We start from the raw sequence: 22,640 nt of genomic DNA on the forward strand, positions 1-22,640 counted from the left end.
GTACTCTCACAGCCCACTGTACCGCGGACTCGCGGCGTCTCCCCTCCCGGAGGGCACAGCCCACTGTACCGCGGACTCGCAGCGTCTCCCCTCCCGCAGGGCACAGCCCACTGTACCGCGGACTCGCGGCGTCTCCCCTCCCTGTACTCCCACAGCCCACTGTACCGCGGACTCGCGGCGTCTCCCCTCCCGGAGGGCACAGCCCACTGTACCGCGGACCCGCGGCGTCTCCCCTCCCGGAGGGCACAGCCCACTGTACCGCGGGCTCGCGGCGTCTCCCCTCCCAGACGGCACAGCCCACTGTACCGCGGACTCGCGGCGTCTCCCCTCCCGGAGGGCACAGCCCACTGTACCGCGGACTCGCGGCGTCTCCCCTCCCAGAGGCACAGCCCACTGTACCGCGGACTCGCGGCGTCTCCCCTCCCGGACGGCACAGCCCACTGTACCGCGGACTCGCGGCGTCTCCCCTCCCAGACGGCACAGCCCACTGTACCGCGGACTCGCGGCGCCTCCCCTCCCTGTACTCCCACAGCCCACTGTACCGCGGACTCGCGGCGTCTCCCCTCCCAGAGGCACAGCCCACTGTACCGCGGACTCGCGGCGTCTCCCCTCCCAGAGGCACAGCCCACTGTACCGCGGGCTCGCGGCGTCTCCCCTCCCGGACGGCACAGCCCACTGTACCGCGGACTCGCGGCGTCTCCCCTCCCGGACGGCACAGCCCACTGTACCGCGGACTCGTGGCGCCTCCCCTCCCGGAGTCCACTGTACCGCGGACTCGCGGAGTCTCCCCTCCCGGAGCCCACTGTACCGCGGACTCGCGGCGCCTCCCCTCCCGGACGGCACAGCCGGCAGACTCACGGTGAGGATCTCCTGCCGGAGCTCTGGCTGCTCCACGCAGGTCAGCAGCCGCAGCAACAGGTCCATGATGGCCGAGGTGCCGATGTGCCGGAGCAGGAGGTCGATGAAGCCCTCCTTCTGACGGAGGAACGAGACGATCTGCGGCACAGCAGGGGGAGCCGGTGAGAGCCGTGGACAGGACACACACACACTCACACACACACACACACACACACTCCAGGGCCAGTCCATCACAGGACACACACACACACTCCAGGGCCAGTCCATCACAGGACACACACACACACTCCAGGGCCAGTCCATCACAGGACACACACACAGACACACACACACACACACACACACATACAGACACACACACACAGCAGGGCCAGTCCATCACAGGACACACACACACCAGGACCAGTCCATCACAGGACACACACACACACACACCAGGGCCAGTCCATCACAGGACACACACACACTCACACCAGGGCCAGTCCATCACAGGACACACACACACACACACTCACTCACACCAGGGCCAGTCCATCACAGGACACACACACACACACCAGGGCCAGTCCATCACAGGACACACACACACACACACACCAGGGCCAGTCCATCACAGGACACACACACACACACACACACACACACACACACACACACACACACACTCACAGCAGGGCCAGTCCATCACAGGACACACACACACACTCACACCAGGGCCAGTCCATCACAGGACACACACACACACTCACACCAGGGCCAGTCCATCACAGGACACACACACACACACTCACACCAGGGCCAGTCCATCACAGGACACACACACTCACACACTCACACCAGGGCCAATCCATCACAGGACACACACACACACACCAGGGCCAGTCCATCACAGGACACACACACACACACACTCACACCAGGGCCAGTCCATCACAGGACACACACACACACTCACACCAGGGCCAGTCCATCACAGGACACACACACACACACACCAGGGCCAGTCCATCACAGGACACACACACACACACACCAGGGCCAGTCCATCACAGGACACACACACACACTCACACCAGGGCCAGTCCATCACAGGACACACACACACACTCACACCAGGGCCAGTCCATCACAGGACACACACACACACACACACACACACACACACACACACACACACACACACACACCAGGGCCAGTCCATCACAGGACACACACACACACACTCACACCAGGGCCAGTCCATCACAGGACACACACACACACACTCACACCAGGGCCAGTCCATCACAGGACACACACCAGTTCTCACTCAACCCTCCAGTATGTCTCTGGACTGTGGGAGGAAACCCACAAGAACACAGCGGGAACACGCCAACCCCACACAGACGGCACCCCAGGACTCGAACCCAGGGCCCCAGCGCCGCAAGGCAGCAGCGCCATGACCACCACCCGGAGCAGAACCGGCCCCCCCCTCACCCTCTCCGTCTTGCGCGAGATGAGCAGGCCCATCACCCTGCTGAAGAAGGAGGCCAGCAGGGGGTTGAGGCCGGAGGCAGCGCCCCCCTCAGGCCGGAGGAAGGAGTACAGCTGGGAGAGCAGGGGCTCGCTGTCCCCCAGCGCGTCCGTGATCTGGGACACGTCGCTGGTGAGCACCTCGCAGGACACGTTGCTGTACCTGCGGGGGAAAGGAAGGAAAGGTGACGGGGCAGATCGGGACCCAGCGGCGCCGGGCGACCAGCAGGGGGCGCTGTTCCTTCTGAAGAAGGAGCCCCCCCCAGCCCGGGGCCCGGCGCGCTGATCGGACAACTCCGACAACGGGGGTCCGGAGACCCCCCCAGGCGCCGATCGCCAACTCCCCTCCGGCCCGGAGCAGTCGGGGCCCCCCCGTGTTTTCACAAGAACTCACCCCCCCCTGCCCCCCCCCGCCTGAGCTGCGCACAGCGGCCAGGGACATGTCCACCCCTCTTCATGTACAGGACACTCATGTGAAGCACTCTGGGAGCCCCTGAAACAGATCTATGAGGATCAACACTGCGAGCAGAGACCAGGGCTAACTAGACAAACTGACACTGCGCTGGCTGGCAGTCAATCTGGACAAGCAGCCAGATCGCCCTGCAGCTCCCAGCTCACACACCCCACTGGAGCCCAGCAGGTGGGAGCCTGGCCAGTACCTGGAGGGGAGACTCCTGGGAAAGCTGAGGCTGCTGCTGGGAGAGGTGTGAGTGGGGCCAGCAGGGGGCGCTCTCACCCTGCGGTCTGTGTGGGTCCTCATGCCCCAGTATAGTGAAGGGGACACTAGACTGTAAACAGGCGCCGTCCTTCGGATGAGACGTCAAACCGGGGTCCTGACTCTCTGTGGTCATTAACAATCCCGGGGTGTCTCTCGACAAGAGTAGGGGTGTTACCCCAGTGTCCTGGCCAAATTTCCCATCGGCCTTTATCAATCATGGCCTCCTAATAACCCCCCTCTCTGAACTGGCTCCATCCCTCTGCTCTCCTCCCCACTGAGAGCTGGTGTGTGGGAGAGGACTGGAGCATCATCCAGGTGGGGCTGCACACTGGTGGGGTTGGAGGGGATCCCCATTACCTCTAAAGCGCTTTGAGTGGAGTGTCCAGAAAAGCGCTATATAAATGTAAGCAATTATTATTATTATTATTATTACTACAAGACCAGAGCTATGGTTTTCCAGACCTCAGGGAAACGGGCACAAATTCCCACTCCAGGGAGAGAAGGCAGGGAATACAGAGAGAAGACACAGAACAGGGAAGGACAAAGGGTACAATCGAGAGTGAAACACAGAGCCCAGGAGCAGGAAGGCGGGCGGGAGGCAGAGAAACAGGTCTGCTCACTTGTATCTCACTCTCTCCTCCAGCTCTGCGGGGGGCTCCTGGGTGACGTGGCTCACTAGCGCCCTCATGTTGTGTGGCAGGATGAGGAACTGCAGCAGCCGGCGGTTGTTGACCTTGCACTCCTGGAGCACATCGTCCTCGTCCAGCACCTCCGACAGAGTGACATCGTCCCGGGACAGGATAGTGTCCAGCTGGGACACTGAGGACAGCTCGAACTTCCAGAACATCTGAGAGCGAGAAGGGCAGGGTCAATACACACACTGACTGGACACTCCAGTACATTAACACTGCACTGAGAGAGAGAGGGGTCAATACAGACACACTGACTGGACACTCCATTACATTTACACAGCACTGAGAGAGAGAGGGGTTAATACAGACACACTGACTGGACACTCCAGTACATTAACACTGCACTGAGAGAGAGTGGGGTTCATACAGACACACTGACTGGACACTCCAGTACATTAACACTGCACTGAGAGAGAGAGGGGTTAATACAGACACACTGACTGGACACTCCAGTACATTAACTGCACTGAGAGAGAGAGGGGTTAATACAGACACACTGACTGGACACTCCAGTACATTAACACTGCACTGAGAGAGAGAGGGGTTAATACAGACACACTGACTGGACACTCCAGTACATGAACACTGCACTGAGAGAGAGAGGGGTTAATACAGACACACTGACTGGACACTCCAGTACATTAACTGCACTGAGAGAGAGAGGGGTTAATACAGACACACTGACTGGACACTCCAGTACATTAACACTGCACTGAGAGAGAGAGGGGTTAATACAGACACACTGACTGGACACTCCAGTACATTAACACTGCACTGAGAGAGAGAGGGGTTAATACAGACACACAGACTGGACACTCCAGTACATTAACACTGCACTGAGAGAGAGAGAGAGGGGTTCATACAGACACACTGACTGGACACTCCAGTACATTAACACTGCACTGAGAGAGAGAGGGGTTCATACAGACACACTGACTGGACACTCCAGTACATTAACACTGCACTGAGAGAGAGAGGGGTTAATACACACACACTGACTGGACACTCCAGTACATGAACACTGCACTGAGAGAGAGAGGGGTTCATACAGACACACTGACTGGACACTCCAGTACATTAACACTGCACTGAGAGAGAGAGGGGTTCATACAGACACACTGACTGGACACTCCAGTACATTAACACTGCACTGAGAGAGAGAGGGGTTCATACAGACACACTGACTGGACACTCCAGTACATTAACACTGCACTGAGAGAGAGAGGGGTTCATACAGACACACAGACTGGACACTCCAGTACATTAACACTGCACTGAGAGAGAGAGAGAGGGGTTCATACAGACACACTGACTGGACACTCCAGTACATTAACACTGCACTGAGAGAGAGAGGGGTTCATACAGACACACTGACTGGACACTCCAGTACATTAACACTGCACTGAGAGAGAGAGGGGTTAATACACACACACTGACTGGACACTCCAGTACATGAACACTGCACTGAGAGAGAGAGAGAGGGGTTCATACAGACACACTGACTGGACACTCCAGTACATTAACACTGCACTGAGAGAGAGAGGGGTTCATACAGACACACTGACTGGACACTCCAGTACATTAACACTGCACTGAGAGAGAGAGGGGTTCATACAGACACACTGACTGGACACTCCAGTACATTAACACTGCACTGAGAGAGAGAGGGGTTCATACAGACACACTGACTGGACACTCCAGTACATTAACACTGCACTGAGAGAGAGAGGGGTTCATACAGACACACTGACTGGACACTCCAGTACATTAACACTGCACTGAGAGAGAGAGGGGTTCATACAGACACACTGACTGGACACTCCAGTACATTAACACTGCACTGAGAGAGAGAGGGGTTCATACAGACACACTGACTGGACACTCCAGTACATTAACACTGCACTGAGAGAGAGAGGGGTTAATACAGACACACTGACTGGACACTCCAGTACATTAACACTGCACTGAGAGAGAGAGGGGTTCATACAGACACAGCGCAAGAACTTCACTAACTTTGAAAACCAGAGTCTCTGACGGATTTCTCACCGGGGGGCCGAGGTCGAAGCCTGCATACGGGGTAACAAATTCTAAACCGGAGAGCCGTGCGGGCTGAGGGGCTGTCAGAGACCCGTCTCACCTTGATCTCAGCGTCGGGGCCGACGAGGCCCCGTTGCGGCCGTGTGACAGCCGGTACCCGCAGAGCCCCGCCGCCTTCACGGGGCCCCGGCCGCGACCATTTCTCGCACACGGGGGAGAAGTCCTCGGCTGGCGGGGCGATCGCCGTGTCCTCCGGCGGGCTGACGGCGCGACTCCCAGCGGCAGCGAACTCGCTATCACATCGCTGCACCCTTTAAACGGCGTGCCCCAGCCCCGGCTGAGGTCTCACACGGGTCTCGCCTCGATACCTCCCCAGCAGGCGGAGGCGCCGAGCAGGAACTCCGATCTCCTGGGTCTCAAGAATGTCCTTCCCCACCTCCCCAAATCGCCTGTCCGCTGGCTCGGAGTATCACAGTATCCCGCCCAGGTGAGCGGCAAACCCCCCTGCCTTCGCTCGCCTCTACCTTTCTCCGTTTCCGCCTCCCCCTCCCCCGTCAACTTCCCCCTCCGCTGCCCCGGCTGTCGTGCCCCCCCCTGCCCGCCGGCGAGCCGCAGGAAACGCCGAGGCTCCGCTAGGCCGCTGGGTCTTAGTGCCGCCCCTCGAGTGGAGGGGGGGGAAGAGATTGCCCCGCCGCCCTAGAAGTCCGGGACTGCGTCGCTGAGTCCGGACCAGTTGAGCCACGAAGCCTGAGCCCGATCCGTCCAGAAACGATCCCTTTCTTGCGGATTTTTGGTGTCCGTTTCTGTTGGTACGAGAACCGGACTGGGAGCCGGTCCGCCTGTGTCCCACAATCCCCAGCGCGCCTAGAAACCTACCGGTTGCCCCGTAGCTCTATCTCAAGGAGGGTCGTTTCTACGGTGTCTCTCCACAGACACAGTCGCCAAGGCGACGGTGTTTCCGCTAAGTAATTAAATATAGTTAATTCTGCACCCCGAAGGAGCATTGCGTGGTTCGCCATAGTAACAGCGGCTCAGTAAAGAACTTCCCGAAAACAAGCTCGTTTTCCTGTGGGTGGATAACGTCCCCTAAATGTTTTATGCATCAAAGTTAAAATTGACATTTGATCTTGAAATTGATTTTTTTTTGTCCCCCCCCCCCCTTAGTCGTGCGACGTCAGTCAAATTTCTCAAAAACCTTTCAAAGATGAGGCGGGGACGCGTCCGGGACTCCTACACGTTTTGAAGTAATGCGAGTGAAGTACCTGTGATTTAAAACGCGGCACATGTGCCTGCCCGGCGCATATCCCTCCCTCCTGCGCAAAGAGAAGAACTTCAAGCTGCCTCCGGCCCCTCTGTCAGCTGGACTGAGTGATCACTGCCTCTGTTTTTTTGGAATGAAACGGCTGGGTGAGCTCCTCCAATCAGGCCAGGAAGCACTTCTGTACACAGAGGGTGGTGGGGGTGGGGAACAAGCTGCCCAGCCCTGTTGTTCAGGCCCATACCCTGGCTTCCTTTGGGAAACAGCTCGGAAAGCCAGGATATCGGCTTCAACAACAGGGCCGGGCAGCCTGTTCCCCTCTCCCACCCCCCTCTGCGTAAAGACGTGCTTCCTGTCCTGACTGGAGTAGAGGAGTTTATTGCTATGTGTACACTGGAATTCTTAATCGCGCTGATCTCTCGGGACACACACAGTACAGCAGACAACACCACACAATGTAGACAACAGAACAATACATATGTTGCAGAAAAATAAATATGTAGTAGTGAGACCAAAAAAATGTGTAAAAAGTGTGCAGTGCAGATGTGTATTAAGGCACTGCAGTTCGCTGTGGAGGACCCCAGCTGTGCCTGGAGAGAAGCCAGGGTATCGGCTTCAACAACACGGCTGGGCAGCTTGTTCCCCACCCCCACCGCCCTCTGTGTACAGAAGAGCCCCCTGTCCTGCCTGAAGGAGCTCACCCAGCTGGGTCTGGGGAGAAGCCAGGGTATCGGCTTCAACCACAGGGCTGGGCAGCTTGTTCCACACCCCCACCGCCCTCTGTGTACAGAAGAGCCTCCTGTCCTGACTGGAGGAGCTCACCCAGCTGTGTCTGGAGAGAAGCCAGGGTATCGGCTTCAACCACACAGCTGAGCAGCTTGTTCCCCACCTCCACCACCCTCTGTGTAAAGACGTGTCTCCTGATCCCGGTTTTAAATGCACCTCCACCGAAACGTGGGTTTGTGCAAATACTCAGAGGCGTTAGAAATCCTCATTCACGTCATCACACGTCGGGGGACATAAATCAATGAACTCGTAAACGAAGCCCCTCTCTTCCGCAACGGTGACCGGGGCGAGAACGGATTCTAGTTCTGCCCCTTGCGTAAATGCGACCAATTAGAGGAAGGCTGAAAGGCAGCTAATTCCCCATTATCAAGTCCCATCAGGTCGACATGGCGAATAGGAACCGTAAATCGGGCTGAAATACTCCATCATCCCTACGGTGTGTATTCTGAGCTGGCGCTCCGGCGAGCTCCGACTTTTAACAGCAGGAAACCCGATCGGTGCAGAGAAACGTTCACATTTTATTTAGACTCAGGCCAATTCCTTGCTGGTGTCTATAATAACAACACTATATTGAATTGATCTGGCACGTTTCATTCAAGTGCACCTCAGTGCGCTTCGCATAACAAAAAAAGCTAAAAGAGAAGTCTAGGAACTTAAAAAAATACTAGAGAGGAGACGGGTAATCAAACAATTTATAGCACTTTGAAGTCGATAGTCCTCCTGGCAGCTTTCATCCCGAAACATCCCCAGAGAACCTGACTGTGCTGCGAAGAGCTTGCGGCGTGCTTACTTACACAGTAGCGCTCATAAAGACGTGCGAACAGCGCATCCCATCCGTTTTCAGTCCTGTTTTCAACGAGGCGAAAGTTTTACGGTCGTCCTCCGGCGCCACACCAAACATGGCCGCCGGACGCCGCCGTGCGGGCGACGAGAGAGAGGCCGGCTTCCTGCCCCCGCCCCTCCCGGGGCAGCCAATCGGCGGCCGCGGGCGAGGCGGGTTTCCCGGGTAACGAGGGGGCCGGGGTGAGAGGTCACGCCGAGACAGAGGGAAAGTTGGCGGGAGTTGAGCAGAGGCAGCACAGCGCGCTTTCCGACTTGTGCAGCGGAGGTATTTCTTTTTCTGTTTCTTTTGACTGATTGTAGACAAACGCGTTTCTCCGGACCTGCCTCGGCGTGCGTATGTGAGCGTTTTCGCGGCGTGCCGTGTCAAGCTGAGCACACTTGACGAGTGTTTACCGAGGGATCTTTTAATTCATGAATACTTGCTTACACTTATCCAGCGCTTTTCTGGACCCTCCTCTCAAAGCGCCGTACAGGTCGTGGGGATCCCCCCCAGCCCCACCAGTGTGCAGCCCCACCCGGATAAGCTTTAAACGTTCGGAGCGACGCGGTCTGTCTGTCTCAGGGAGATCTGCTCATGAGCTGGCGTGTATCTCTCATCGCCACGACCCGAGAGCGTGTCGTGGGCTGTGAACGCCTGAGGCAATAGCAGTGTGAAGGGGCTTAGTTATGGGCTAAGCTCCACTGAGCACTGCGCCCCGGGACTGAGTGTGTCAGGGCTGTACTGAGCACTGCGCCCTGTGACGGAGTGTGTCAGGGCTGTACTGAGCACTGCGCCCCGGGACCGAGTGTGTCAGAGCTGTACTGAGCACAGCGCCCTGTGACGGAGTGTGTCAGGGCTGTACTGAGCACTGCGCCCCGAGACCGAGTGTGTCAGGGCTGTACTGAGCACCGCGCCCCGGGACCGAGTGTGTCAGGGCTGTACTGAGCACTGCGCCCCGGGACTGAGTGTGTCAGGGCTGTACTGAGCACTGCGCCCCGGGACTGAGTGTGTCAGGGCTGTACTGAGCACTGCGCCCCGGGACTGAGTGTGTCAGGGCTGTACTGAGCACTGCGCCCCGGGACTGAGTGTGTCAGGGCTGTACTGAGCACTGCGCCCCGGGACTGAGTGTGTCAGGGCTGTACTGAGCACAGCGCCCTGTGACGGAGTGTGTCAGGGCTGTACTGAGCACAGCGCCCTGTGACGGAGTGTGTCAGGGCTGTACTGAGCACAGCGCCCTGTGACGGAGTGTGTCAGGGCTGTACTGAGCACTGCGCCCCGGGACTGAGTGTGTCAGGGCTGTACTGAGCACAGCGCCCTGTGACGGAGTGTGTCAGGGCTGTACTGAGCACAGCGCCCTGTGACGGAGTGTGTCAGGGCTGTACTGAGCACTGCGCCCTGTGACGGAGTGTGTCAGGGCTGTACTGAGCACTGCGCCCCGGGACTGAGTGTGTCAGGGCTGTACTGAGCACAGCGCCCTGTGACGGAGTGTGTCAGGGCTGTACTGAGCACTGCGCCCCGGGACTGAGTGTGTCAGGGCTGTACTGAGCACTGCGCCCCGGGACTGAGTGTGTCAGGGCTGTACTGAGCACTGCGCCCTGTGACGGAGTGTGTCAGGGCTGTACTGAGCACTGCGCCCTGTGACGGAGTGTGTCAGGGCTGTACTGAGCACTGCGCCCCGGGACTGAGTGTGTCAGGGCTGTACTGAGCACTGCGCCCCGGGACTGAGTGTGTCAGGGCTGTACTGAGCACAGCGCCCTGTGACGGAGTGTGTCAGGGCTGTACTGAGCACAGCGCCCTGTGACGGAGTGTGTCAGGGCTGTACTGAGCACAGCGCCCTGTGACGGAGTGTGTCAGGGCTGTACTGAGCACAGCGCCCTGTGACGGAGTGTGTCAGGGCTGTACTGAGCACAGCGCCCTGTGACGGAGTGTGTCAGGGCTGTACTGAGCACAGCGCCCTGTGACGGAGTGTGTCAGGGCTGTACTGAGCACTGCGCCCTGTGACGGAGTGTGTCAGGGCTGTACTGAGCACTGCGCCCCGGGACCGAGTGTGTCAGAGCTGTACTGAGCACTGCGCCCCGGGACTGAGTGTGTCAGGGCTGTACTGAGCACTGCGCCCTGTGATGGAGTGTGTCAGGGCTGTACTGAGCACTGCGCCCCGGGACTGAGTGTGTCAGGGCTGTACTGAGCACTGCGCCCCGGGACTGAGTGTGTCAGGGCTGTACTGAGCACTGCGCCCCGGGACTGAGTGTGTCAGGGCTGTACTGAGCACTGCGCCCTGTGACGGAGTGTGTCAGGGCTGTACTGAGCACTGCGCCCTGTGACGGAGTGTGTCAGGGCTGTACTGAGCACTGCGCCCCGGGACGGAGTGTGTCAGGGCTGTACTGAGCACTGCGCCCTGTGACGGAGTGTGTCAGGGCTGTACTGAGCACAGCGCCCTGTGACGGAGTGTGTCAGGGCTGTACTGAGCACAGCGCCCTGTGACGGAGTGTGTCAGGGCTGTATTGAGCACAGCGCCCTGTGACGGAGTGTGTCAGGGCTGTACTGAGCACAGCGCCCTGTGACGGAGTGTGTCAGGGCTGTACTGAGCACAGCGCCCTGTGACGGAGTGTGTCAGGGCTGTACTGAGCACAGCGCCCTGTGACGGAGTGTGTCAGGGCTGGACTGAGCACAGCGCCCTGTTCAGGGCTGGACTGAGCACAGCGCCCCGTGACGGAGTGTGTCAGGGCCGGACTGAGCACAGCGCCCCGTGACGGAGTGTGTCAGGGCCGGACTGAGCACAGCGCCCCGTGACGGAGTGTGTCAGGGCCGGACTGAGCACAGCGCCCCGGGACCGAGTGTGTCAGGGCCGGACTGAGCACAGCGCCCCGGGACCGAGTGTGTCAGGGCCGTACTGAGCACTTCGCCCCGGGACCGAGTGTGTCAGGGCCGTACTGAGCACTTCGCCCCGGGACCGAGTGTGTCAGGGCCGTACTGAGCACAGCGCCCCGTGACGGAGTGTGTCAGGGCCGTACTGAGCACAGCGCCCCGGGACCGAGTGTGTCAGGGCCGTACTGAGCACTGCGCCCCGGGACCGAGTGTGTCAGGGCCGTACTGAGCACTGCGCCCCGGGACCGAGTGTGTCAGGGCCGTACTGAGCACAGCGCCCCGTGACGGAGTGTGTCAGGGCCGTACTGAGCACTGCGCCCCGTGACGGAGTGTGTCAGGGCCGTACTGAGCACAGCGCCCCTTGACGGAGTGTGTCAGGGCCGTACTGAGCACAGCGCCCCTTGACGGAGTGTGTCAGGGCCGTACTGAGCACAGCGCCCCGGGACGGAGTGTGTCAGGGCCGTACTGAGCACTGCGCCCCGGGACGGAGTGTGTCAGGGCCGTACTGAGCACTGCGCCCCGGGACGGAGTGTGTCAGGGCCGTACTGAGCACTGCGCCCCGGGACCGAGTGTGTCAGGGCCGTACTGAGCACTGCGCCCCGGGACCGAGTGTGTCAGGGCCGTACTGAGCACTGCGCCCCGGGACCGAGTGTGTCAGGGCCGTACTGAGCACTGCGCCCCAGGACTGAGTGTGTCAGGGCCGTACTGAGCACTGCGCCCCGGGACTGAGTGTGTCAGGGCCGTACTGAGCACTGCGCCCCGGGACTGAGTGTGTCAGGGCAATACTGAGCACTGCGCCCCGGGACTGAGTGTGTCAGGGCTGTGCTGAGCACTGCACCCCGGGACTGAGTGTGTCAGGGCTGTACTGAGCTGTACTGAGCTCTGTACATATCTATATTGGGGTGTGTATTATTGGGGTGCTTGGCGAGACGGGTTCCCTACAGCCGTGCCCGTAGCGCGCAGCTCACTGTCCCTGCTGTGGCTGTCTGACCGCAGATGGACACGAAGAGGCGGAACCCGGGCCCGGCCGCGGCCTCGCAGCCCAAGCGGTCCAAAGTGGGCGGCGACTGGGACGACGGCCCCTCCCACTTCGAGGAGGAGCTGGCTTTCCTCGACGAATCCGAGATGGGGGCGGAGTCGAGGGAGGGGCAGGCCGGGCATGACGTCATACCCGTGGGTGAGTGTGGGTCTCCCGCCCCCTGGCTGGACTGTGCGGCCCCGTTGGGCACGTGGTGAATTAAGCTATTCTTTCTCTCTCTCTGCCCCCCCCCCGTCAGGGAGTCTGTTCTCTCCTGACATGAACCCTCGATGGCCACGCCCACCGGCTGCCCCCTTGGATCATCACAACACTCCCCTCATTTTCCAGCAGATTGATCTGGACTATTACCTAGGTAACTGCCGGTCTGCCCCTCGGTGAAAACTGATGTCTCTGTGTGTGTGACGTGTGTCTCTAGGGTCTATATTAGGGTCTGTATTAATCTCTGTGTGTGAGGTGTGTCTCTAGGGTCTATATTGGGGTCTGAATTAATCTCTGTGTGTGTGAGGTGTGTCTCTAGGGTCTATATTAGGTTCTGTATTAATCTCTGTGTGTGTGAGGTGTTTCTCTAGGGTCTATATTGGGGTCTGAATTAATCTCTGTGTGTGTGTGAGGTGTGTCTCTAGGGTCTATATTAAGGTCTGTATTAATCTCTGTGTGTGTGTGAGGTGTGTCTCTAGGGTCTATATTAGGGTCTGTATTAATCTCTCTGCGTGTGAGGTGTGTCTCTAGGGTCTATATTAGGGTCTGTATTAATCTCTGTGTGTGTGAGGTGTGTCTCTAGGGTCTATATTAGGGTCTGTATTCATCTCTGTGTGTGTGAGGTGTGTCTCTAGGGTCTATATTAGGGTCTGTATTCATCTCTGTGTGTGTGAGGTGTGTCTCTAGGGTCTATATTAGGGTCTGTATTCATCTCTGTGTGTGTGAGGTGTGTCTCTAGGGTCTATATTAGGGTCTGTATTCATCTCTGTGTGTGTGAGGTGTGTCTCTAGGGTCTATATTAGGGTCTGTATTCATCTCTGTGTGTGTGAGGTGTGTCTCTAGGGTCTATATTAGGGTCTGTATTCATCTCTGTGTGAGGTGTGTCTCTAGGGTCTATATTAGAGTCTGTGTTAATCTCTGTGTGTGTGTGAGGTGTGTCTCTGGGGTCTTTATTAGGGTCTGTGTTAATCTCTGTGTGTGTGAGGTGTGTCTCTAGGGTCTGTATTAATCTGTGTGTGTGAGGTGTGTCTCTAGGGTCTGTATTAATCTGTGTGTGTGAGGTGTGTCTCTAGGGTCTGTATTAATCTGTGTGTGTGAGGTGTGTCTCTAGGGTCTGTATTAATCTGTGTGTGTGAGGTGTGTCTCTAGGGTCTGAATTAATCTGTGTGTGTGAGGTGTGTCTCTAGGGTCTGAATTAATCTGTGTGTGTGAGGTGTGTCTCTAGGGTCTGTATTAATCTGTGTGTGTGAGGTGTGTCTCTAGGGTCTGTATTAATCTGTGTGTGTGAGGTGTGTCTCTAGGGTCTGTATTAATCTGTGTGTGTGAGGTGTGTCTCTAGGGTCTGTATTAATCTGTGTGTGTGAGGTGTGTCTCTAGGGTCTGTATTAATCTGTGTGTGTGAGGTGTGTCTCTAGGGTCTGTATTAATCTGTGTGTGTGAGGTGTGTCTCTAGGGTCTGTATTAATCTGTGTGTGTGAGGTGTGTCTCTAGGGTCTGTATTAATCTGTGTGTGTGAGGTGTGTCTCTAGGGTCTGTATTAATCTGTGTGTGTGAGGTGTGTCTCTAGGGTCTGTATTAATCTGTGTGTGTGAGGTGTGTCTCTAGGGTCTGTATTAGGGTCTATATTAATCTCTGTGTGCGTGTGAGGTGTGTCTCTAGGGTCTGTATTAGGGTCTATATTAATCTCTGTGTGCGTGTGAGGTGTGTCTCTAGGGTCTGTATTAGGGTCTATATTAATCTCTGTGTGCGTGTGAGGTGTGTCTCTAGGGTCTGTATTAGGGTCTGTATTAATCTCTGTGTGCGTGTGAGGTGTGTCTCTAGGGTCTGTATTAGGGTCTGTATTAATCTCTGTGTGTGTGAGGTGTGTCTCTAGGGTCTGTATTAGGGTCTGTATTAATCTGTGTGTGTGAGGTGTGTCTCTAGGGTCTGTATTAGGGTCTGTATTAATCTGTGTGTGAGGTGTGTCTCTAGGGTCTATATTACGGTCTGTATTAATCTCTGTGTGTCTCTAGGGTCTGTATTAGGGTCTGTGTTAATCTCTGTGTGTGTGTGAGGTGTGCCTCTAGGGTCTATATTAGGGTCTGTGTTAATCTGTGTGTGTGAGGTGTGCCTCTAGGGTCTGTATTAGGGTCTGTATTAATCTGTGTGTGAGGTGTGTCTCTAGGGTCTATATTAGGGTCTGTATTAATCTCTGTGTGTGTGTGAGGTGTGTCTCTAGGGTCTATATCAGGGTCTGTATTAATCTCTGTGTGTGAGGTGTGTCTCTAGGGTCTATATTAGGGTCTGTATTAATCTGTGTGTGTGTGAGGTGTGTCTCTAGGGTCTATATTAGGGTCTGTATTAATCTCTGTGTGTGTGTGAGGTGTGTCTCTAGGGTCTGTATTAGGGTCTGTGTTAATCTGTGTGTGTGAGGTGTGCCTCTAGGGTCTGTATTAGGGTCTGTGTTAATCTCAGTGTGTCTCTAGGGTCTGTATTAGGGTCTGTGTTAATCTGTGTGTGTGAGGTGTGTCTCTAGGGTCTATATTAGGGTCTGTATTAATCTCTGTGTGTGTGTGAGGTGTGCCTCTAGGGTCTGTATTAGGGTCTGTGTTAATCTCAGTGTGTCTCTAGAGTGTAGAAAAGAGATTGCTGTATTGAGAGACTGGGAGTTAAACTCTGTGTCTCCAATTCTCCGTCCTCCGTGACAGGTTCACCGGTGGCTGGCATGCCAGGCGCGTCTCAGGGCAGCGTTCCCGTCATCCGCGTGTTCGGAATCACGGACCTGGGGAACTCCGTCTGCTGCCACATCCACGGCTTTGCGCCCTATTTCTACATTCCTGCGCCCGCCGGTCCGTGAGTCCGCTGTCCGACCGGCCCCTCGCTCTCTCTCTCTCTCCGGTAGGGAAAGGGGATCCTTCTTCCTGATTTTCCACCCCTGGGTTCAGCGTCTCCCCGCCTCTCTCTCTCTCTCTCCCAGGGTTCACCTCCTCCCACCTCGGCGAGTTTCAGAAGGAGCTTAACTCTGTGGTTCTGAAGGACATGAGATCCAACAAGGACAACCTGTCCGTCACCGTGCTGGCGGTGGACATCACGCGCAAGGAGAGTGAGTGTCGGCACTTTACTGGGGTACAGGGGCGCAGGGGGACTCCCAGCGGGGGCCACTGGTGCAGAGTGATTGCTGTGCGTCTCCCAGGTGGGGCGACTGGTGCAGAATGATCACTGTGCGTCTCCCAGGTGGGGCGACTGGTGCAGAGTGATCGCTGTGCGTCTCCCAGGTGGGGCGACTGGTGCAGAGTGATCACTGTGCGTCTCCCAGGTGGGGCTGCTGGTGCAGAATGATCACTGTGTGTCTCCCAGGTGGGGCTGCTGGTGCAGAATGATCACTGTGTGTCTCCCAGGTGGGGCTACTGGTGTAGAATGATCACTGTGCGTCTCCCAGGTGGGGTTACTGGTGCAGAGTGATCACTGTGCGTCTCCCAGGTGGAGTACAGGTGCAGAGTGATCACTGTGCGTCTCCCAGGTGGGGTTACTGGTGCAGAGTGATCACTGTGTGTCTCCCAGGTGGAGTTACAGGTGCAGAGTGATCACTGTGCGTCTCCCAGGTGGGGTTACTGGTGCAGAATGATCACTGTGTGTCTCCCAGGTGGGGCTACTGGTGCAGAATGATCACTGTGTGTCTCCCAGGTGGGGTTACTGGTGCAGAATGATCACTGTGCGTCTCCCAGGTGGGGTTACTGGTGCAGAGTGATCACTGTGTGTCTCCCAGGTGGAGTTACAGGTGCAGAGTGATCACTGTGCGTCTCCCAGGTGGGGTTACTGGTGCAGAATGATCACTGTGTGTCTCCCAGGTGGGGCTACTGGTGCAGAGTGATCACTGTGCGTCTCCCAGGTGGGGTTACAGGTGCAGAATGCTCACTGTGTGTCTCCCAGGTGGGGCTGCTGGTGCAGAATGATCACTGTGCGTCTCCCAGGTGGGGTTACAGGTGCAGAATGATCACTGTGTGTCTCCCAGGTGGGGTTACTGGTGCAGAGTGATCACTGTGTGTCTCCCAGGACAGGATCTCAATTGGATGTCTGTGTCCATCCCTCTCCAGGCATGTATGGTTACCATGGAAACCGCTCCAGCGATTTCCTGCGCATCACCATGGCAACCCCGCGACTGATTGCCCCTGCAAAGCGTCTCCTGGAGCAGGGGTTCAAGTTCGGGAACTTCTCCACACAGAGCTACTCTGCGTACGAGGCCAACATCGACTTCGAGATCCGGTGTGTCTCTCTCTCAGTGCAGTGTTAATGTACTGGAGTGTCCAGTCAGTGTGTCTGTATGAACCCCTCTCTCTCTCAGTGCAGTGTTCATGTACTGGAGTGTCCAGTCAGTGTGTCTGTATTAACCCCTCTCTCTCTCAGTGCAGTGTTAATGTACTGGAGTGTCCAGTCAGTGTGTCTGTATTAACCCCTCTCTCTCTCAGTGCAGTGTTAATGTACTGGAGTGTCCAGTCAGTGTGTGTGTATTAACCCCTCTCTCTCTCAGTGCAGTGTTAATGTACTGGAGTGTCCAGTCAGTGTGTCTGTATGAACCCCTCTCTCTCTCAGTGCAGTGTTAATGTACTGGAGTGTCCAGTCAGTGTGTGTGTATTAACCCCTCTCTCTCTCAGTGCAGTGTTAATGTACTGGAGTGTCCAGTCAGTGTGTGTGTATTAACCCCTCTCTCTCTCAGTGCAGTGTTACTGTACTGGAGTGTCCAGTCAGTGTGTCTGTATGAACCCCTCTCTCTCTCAGTGCAGTGTTAATGTACTGGAGTGTCCAGTCGGTGTGTCTGTATGAACCCCTCTCTCTCTCAGTGCAGTGTTAATGTACTGGAGTGTCCAGTCAGTGTGTGTGTATTAACCCCTCTCTCTCTCAGTGCAGTGTTAATGTACTGGAGTGTCCAGTCAGTGTGTCTGTATGAACCCCTCTCTCTCTCAGTGCAGTGTTAATGTACTGGAGTGTCCAGTCAGTGTGTCTGTATGAACCCCTCTCTCTCTCAGTGCAGTGTTAATGTACTGGAGTGTCCAGTCAGTGTGTCTGTATTAACCCCCCTCTCTCTCAGTGCAGTGTTAATGTACTGGAGTGTCCAGTCAGTGTGTCTGTATGAACCCCTCTCTCTCTCAGTGCAGTGTTCATGTACTGGAGTGTCCAGTCAGTGTGTGTGTATTAACCCCTCTCTCTCTCTCAGTGCAGTGTTAATGTACTGGAGTGTCCAGTCAGTGTGTCTGTATTAACCCCTCTCTCTCTCAGTGCAGTGTTAATGTACTGGAGTGTCCAGTCAGTGTGTCTGTATGAACCCCTCTCTCTCTCTCTCAGTGCAGTGTTCATGTACTGGAGTGTCCAGTCAGTGTGTCTGTATGAACCCCTCTCTCTCTCAGTGTGGTGTTAATGTACTGGAGTGTCCAGTCAGTGTGTCTGTATGAACCCCTCTCTCTCTCTCAGTGCAGTGTTAATGTACTGGAGTGTCCAGTCAGTGTGTCTGTATGAACCCCTCTCTCTCTCAGTGCAGTGTTAATGTACTGGAGTGTCCAGTCAGTGTGTCTGTATTAACCCCTCTCTCTCTCAGTGCAGTGTTAATGTACTGGAGTGTCCAGTCAGTGTGTCTGTATGAACCCCTCTCTCTCTCTCTCAGTGCAGTGTTCATGTACTGGAGTGTCCAGTCAGTGTGTCTGTATGAACCCCTCTCTCTCTCAGTGTGGTGTTAATGTACTGGAGTGTCCAGTCAGTGTGTCTGTATGAACCCCTCTCTCTCTCTCAGTGCAGTGTTAATGTACTGGAGTGTCCAGTCAGTGTGTCTGTATGAACCCCTCTCTCTCTCAGTGCAGTGTTAATGTACTGGAGTGTCCAGTCAGTGTGTCTGTATTAACCCCTCTCTCTCTCAGTGCAGTGTTAATGTACTGGAGTGTCCAGTCAGTGTGTCTGTATGAACCCCTCTCTCTCTCAGTGCAGTGTTCATGTACTGGAGTGTCCAGTCAGTGTGTCTGTATGAACCCCTCTCTCTCTCAGTGCAGTGTTAATGTACTGGAGTGTCCAGTCAGTGTGTCTGTATGAACCCCTCTCTCTCTCAGTGCAGTGTTAATGTACTGGAGTGTCCAGTCAGTGTGTGTGTATGAACCCCTCTCTCTCTCAGTGCAGTGTTAATGTACTGGAGTGTCCAGTCAGTGTGTCTGTATTAACCCCTCTCTCTCTCAGTGCAGTGTTAATGTACTGGAGTGTCCAGTCAGTGTGTCTGTATGAACCCCTCTCTCTCTCAGTGCAGTGTTCATGTACTGGAGTGTCCAGTCAGTGTGTGTGTATTAACCCCTCTCTCTCTCTCAGTGCAGTGTTAATGTACTGGAGTGTCCAGTCAGTGTGTCTGTATTAACCCCTCTCTCTCTCAGTGCAGTGTTAATGTACTGGAGTGTCCAGTCAGTGTGTCTGTATGAACCCCTCTCTCTCTCTCAGTGCAGTGTTCATGTACTGGAGTGTCCAGTCAGTGTGTCTGTATGAACCCCTCTCTCTCTCAGTGTGGTGTTAATGTACTGGAGTGTCCAGTCAGTGTGTCTGTATGAACCCCTCTCTCTCTCTCAGTGCAGTGTTAATGTACTGGAGTGTCCAGTCAGTGTGTCTGTATGAACCCCTCTCTCTCTCAGTGCAGTGTTAATGTACTGGAGTGTCCAGTCAGTGTGTCTGTATGAACCCCTCTCTCTCTCTCTCAGTGCAGTGTTCATGTACTGGAGTGTCCAGTCATTGTGTCTGTATGAACCCCTCTCTCTCTCAGTGTGGTGTTAATGTACTGGAGTGTCCAGTCAGTGTGTCTGTATGAACCCCTCTCTCTCTCTCAGTGCAGTGTTAATGTACTGGAGTGTCCAGTCAGTGTGTCTGTATGAACCCCTCTCTCTCTCAGTGCAGTGTTAATGTACTGGAGTGTCCAGTCAGTGTGTCTGTATTAACCCCTCTCTCTCTCAGTGCAGTGTTAATGTACTGGAGTGTCCAGTCAGTGTGTCTGTATGAACCCCTCTCTCTCTCTCTCAGTGCAGTGTTCATGTACTGGAGTGTCCAGTCAGTGTGTCTGTATGAACCCCTCTCTCTCTCAGTGTGGTGTTAATGTACTGGAGTGTCCAGTCAGTGTGTCTGTATGAACCCCTCTCTCTCTCTCAGTGCAGTGTTAATGTACTGGAGTGTCCAGTCAGTGTGTCTGTATGAACCCCTCTCTCTCTCAGTGCAGTGTTAATGTACTGGAGTGTCCAGTCAGTGTGTCTGTATTAACCCCTCTCTCTCTCAGTGCAGTGTTAATGTACTGGAGTGTCCAGTCAGTGTGTCTGTATGAACCCCTCTCTCTCTCAGTGCAGTGTTCATGTACTGGAGTGTCCAGTCAGTGTGTCTGTATGAACCCCTCTCTCTCAGTGCAGTGTTCATGTACTGGAGTGTCCAGTCAGTGTGTGTGTATTGACCCCTCTCTCTGCAGGTTTATGGTGGACGCTGATGTAGTTGGCTGTAACTGGATTGAGTTACCAGCTGGGAAGTACAGACTGAGAAAAGAGCAGCAGCCTGGAGACTCTAAGCCACACTGTCCCAGCCAGGTACTCAAAATAGTGACCCCCCCCCGTGACTCCCAGAAGCCCTCCAGAGCCCCACAGCACTGCTGGTGCTGTTGTCCTGCACTGTCCTGCGGTTCAGTGCTGATACACTGTGCTCGCTCGCTCTCTGTCCAGGTGTCTCTGTGTCAGTACGAGGTGGACGTGGGATGGACAGACCTGATCAGTCACCCTGCAGAGGGAGAGTGGCAGAGAATCGCTCCCCTTCGAGTCCTGAGCTTCGACATCGAGTGTGCTGGGAGGAAAGGTCTGTGCGTCACTCTCTCTCAGTGTCTGTATTAACCCCTCTCTCTCTCAGTGCAGTGTTAATGTACTGGAGTGTCCAGTCAGTGTGTCTGTATTAACCCCTCTCTCTCTCAGTGCAGTGTTAATGTACTGGAGTGTCCAGTCAGTGTGTCTGTATGAACCCCTCTCTCTCTCAGTGCAGTGTTAATGTACTGGAGTGTCCAGTCAGTGTGTCTGTATGAACCCCTCTCTCTCTCAGTGTAGTGTTAATGTACTGGAGTGTCCAGTCAGTGTGTCTGTATGAACCCCTCTCTCTCTCAGTGCAGTGTTAATGTACTGGAGTGTCCAGTCAGTGTGTCTGTATTAACCCCTCTCTCTCTCAGTGCAGTGTTAATGAACTGGAGTGTCCAGTCAGTGTGTCTGTATTAACCCCTCTCTCTCTCAGGAATTTTCCCAGAGCCTGAAAAGGACCCTGTTATCCAAATTGCCTCCATGGTTCAGCGTCAGGGGGAGAAAGACCCCTTCGTCCGAAATGTCTTCACTCTTAAATCCTGTGCCAGCATCGTGGGCTCTCAGGTGCTCTGCTTTGAGCAAGAGGGGCAACTGCTTAAGGTAAGAGAGAAATCTACTCTGGTTTCTATAGAGGTGTCGTATTGTACCCCTACAGTCCAGAGATCACCGGTCCAGTCTGGGTCAGTCTGTAAGCCTACAGTCCAGAGATCACTGGTCCAGTCTGGGTCACACTGTAACCCTACAGTCCAGAGATCACTGGTCCAGTCTGGGTCACACTGTACCCCTACAGTCCAGAGATCGCTGGTCCAGTCTGGGTCACACTGTAACCCTACAGTCCAGAGATCGCTGGTCCAGTCTGGGTCACACTGTAACCCTACAGTCCAGAGATCGCCGGTCCAGTCTGGGTCACACTGTACCCCTACAGTCCAGAGATCACTGGTCCAGTCTGGGTCACACTGTACCCCTACAGTCCAGAGATCACTGGTCCAGTCTGGGTCACACTGTACCCCTACACTCCAGAGATCGCCGGTCCAGTCTGGGTCACACTGTACCCCTACAGTCCAGAGATCACTGGTCCAGTCTGGGTCACACTGTACCCCTACAGTCCAGAGATCACTGGTCTAGTCTGGGTCACACTGTACCCCTACAGTCCAGAGATCGCTGGTCCAGTCTGGGTCAGTCTGTACCCCTACAGTTCAGAGATTGCTGGTCCAGTCTGGGTCACACTGTACCCCTACAGTCCAGAGATCACTGGTCTAGTCTGGGTCACACTGTACCCCTACAGTCCAGAGATCACTGGTCCAGTCTGGGTCAGTCTGTACCCCTACAGTCCAGAGCTCACTGGTCCAGTCTGGGTCAGTCTGTACCCCTACAGTCCAGAGATCACTGGTCCAGTCTGGGTCAGTCTGTACCCCTACAGTCCAGAGGTCACTGGTCCAGTCTGGGTCAGTCTGTACCCCTACAGTCCAGAGATCACTGGTCCAGTCTGGGTCAGTCTGTACCCCTACAGTCCAGAGATCGCCGGTCCAGTCTGGGTCACACTGTACCCCTACAGTCCAGAGATCGCCGGTCCAGTCTGGGTCACTCTGTGTCCCCACTGTCCAGCTGTCGGTGAGTCGTTTCTCTCCCTCTGTCTCAGAGCTGGGCGGAGTTCGTGCGGACGGTGGACCCCGACATCATCACGGGCTACAACATCCAGAACTTCGACCTGCCCTACCTGCTGAACAGAGCCGGCACGCTGAAGGTACCGGCCCGTCCAGTGCAGTCCGGTCACCGGCGGGTCAGTGGCCTTGTCGTGTCGGCAGCTCAGGCTGATCCTCTGTGTGGCTCCAGGTGTCGCTGTTCCCCTACCTGGGTCGGGTCAGAGGAATACGCTCTGTGGTGAAGGACTCCAGCTTCCAGTCGAAGCAGATGGGCAGGAGGGAGAACAAGATGGTGAACATGGAGGGGAGGGTCCAGTTCGACCTGCTGCAGGTCAGTCAGCCTGTCTGGTGCAGATTGACCTGCTGCCTGCCTGCCTGTCTCTCTGTGTGGTAC

The 22,640-nt window shown here is 55.7% G+C and overlaps 2 protein-coding genes across 8 annotated transcripts in view; one reads left to right on the forward strand and one right to left on the reverse strand.

Moving 5' to 3' along the window:
• LOC148654357 (serine/threonine-protein phosphatase 6 regulatory subunit 1-like) overlaps positions 1 to 8,805 on the reverse strand; it is a 37,875-nt gene extending 29,070 nt beyond the window's left edge. For 3 of the 5 annotated variants that reach the window (XM_088646454.1, XM_088646453.1, XM_088646450.1), the window contains exons 1-5: positions 8,656 to 8,805; positions 7,080 to 7,198; positions 3,709 to 3,935; positions 2,335 to 2,533; positions 859 to 996 (exon numbers count right to left, since the gene is read on the reverse strand). In XM_088646454.1, the coding sequence (XP_088502580.1) occupies positions 859 to 996; positions 2,335 to 2,533; positions 3,709 to 3,935 (564 nt within the window). In that variant the 5' untranslated portion in view covers positions 7,080 to 7,198; positions 8,656 to 8,805. Of the gene's footprint in view, positions 1 to 858; positions 997 to 2,334; positions 2,534 to 3,708; positions 3,936 to 5,917; positions 6,684 to 7,079; positions 7,199 to 8,655 lie in introns of those variants that run through there. The other 2 variants (XM_088646452.1, XM_088646451.1) reach the window with 2 other exon arrangements.
• pold1 (polymerase (DNA directed), delta 1, catalytic subunit) overlaps positions 8,146 to 22,640 on the forward strand; it is a 38,352-nt gene continuing 23,857 nt past the window's right edge. For 2 of the 3 annotated variants that reach the window (XM_088646431.1, XM_088646433.1), the window contains exons 1-11: positions 8,825 to 8,969; positions 12,546 to 12,726; positions 12,827 to 12,940; positions 15,474 to 15,614; positions 15,743 to 15,868; positions 16,860 to 17,028; positions 20,237 to 20,351; positions 20,484 to 20,613; positions 21,037 to 21,203; positions 22,243 to 22,347; positions 22,437 to 22,577. In XM_088646431.1, the coding sequence (XP_088502557.1) occupies positions 12,546 to 12,726; positions 12,827 to 12,940; positions 15,474 to 15,614; positions 15,743 to 15,868; positions 16,860 to 17,028; positions 20,237 to 20,351; positions 20,484 to 20,613; positions 21,037 to 21,203; positions 22,243 to 22,347; positions 22,437 to 22,577 (1,389 nt within the window). In that variant the 5' untranslated portion in view covers positions 8,825 to 8,969. Of the gene's footprint in view, positions 8,298 to 8,824; positions 8,970 to 12,545; positions 12,727 to 12,826; positions 12,941 to 15,473; positions 15,615 to 15,742; positions 15,869 to 16,859; positions 17,029 to 20,236; positions 20,352 to 20,483; positions 20,614 to 21,036; positions 21,204 to 22,242; positions 22,348 to 22,436; positions 22,578 to 22,640 lie in introns of those variants that run through there. The other variant, XM_088646432.1, reaches the window with a different exon arrangement.

Source organism: Lepisosteus platostomus, chromosome 9, assembly GCF_059453375.1.
Source record: "Lepisosteus platostomus isolate fLepPlt1 chromosome 9, fLepPlt1.hap1, whole genome shotgun sequence".
Lineage (NCBI taxonomy): Eukaryota > Metazoa > Chordata > Actinopteri > Semionotiformes > Lepisosteidae > Lepisosteus > Lepisosteus platostomus.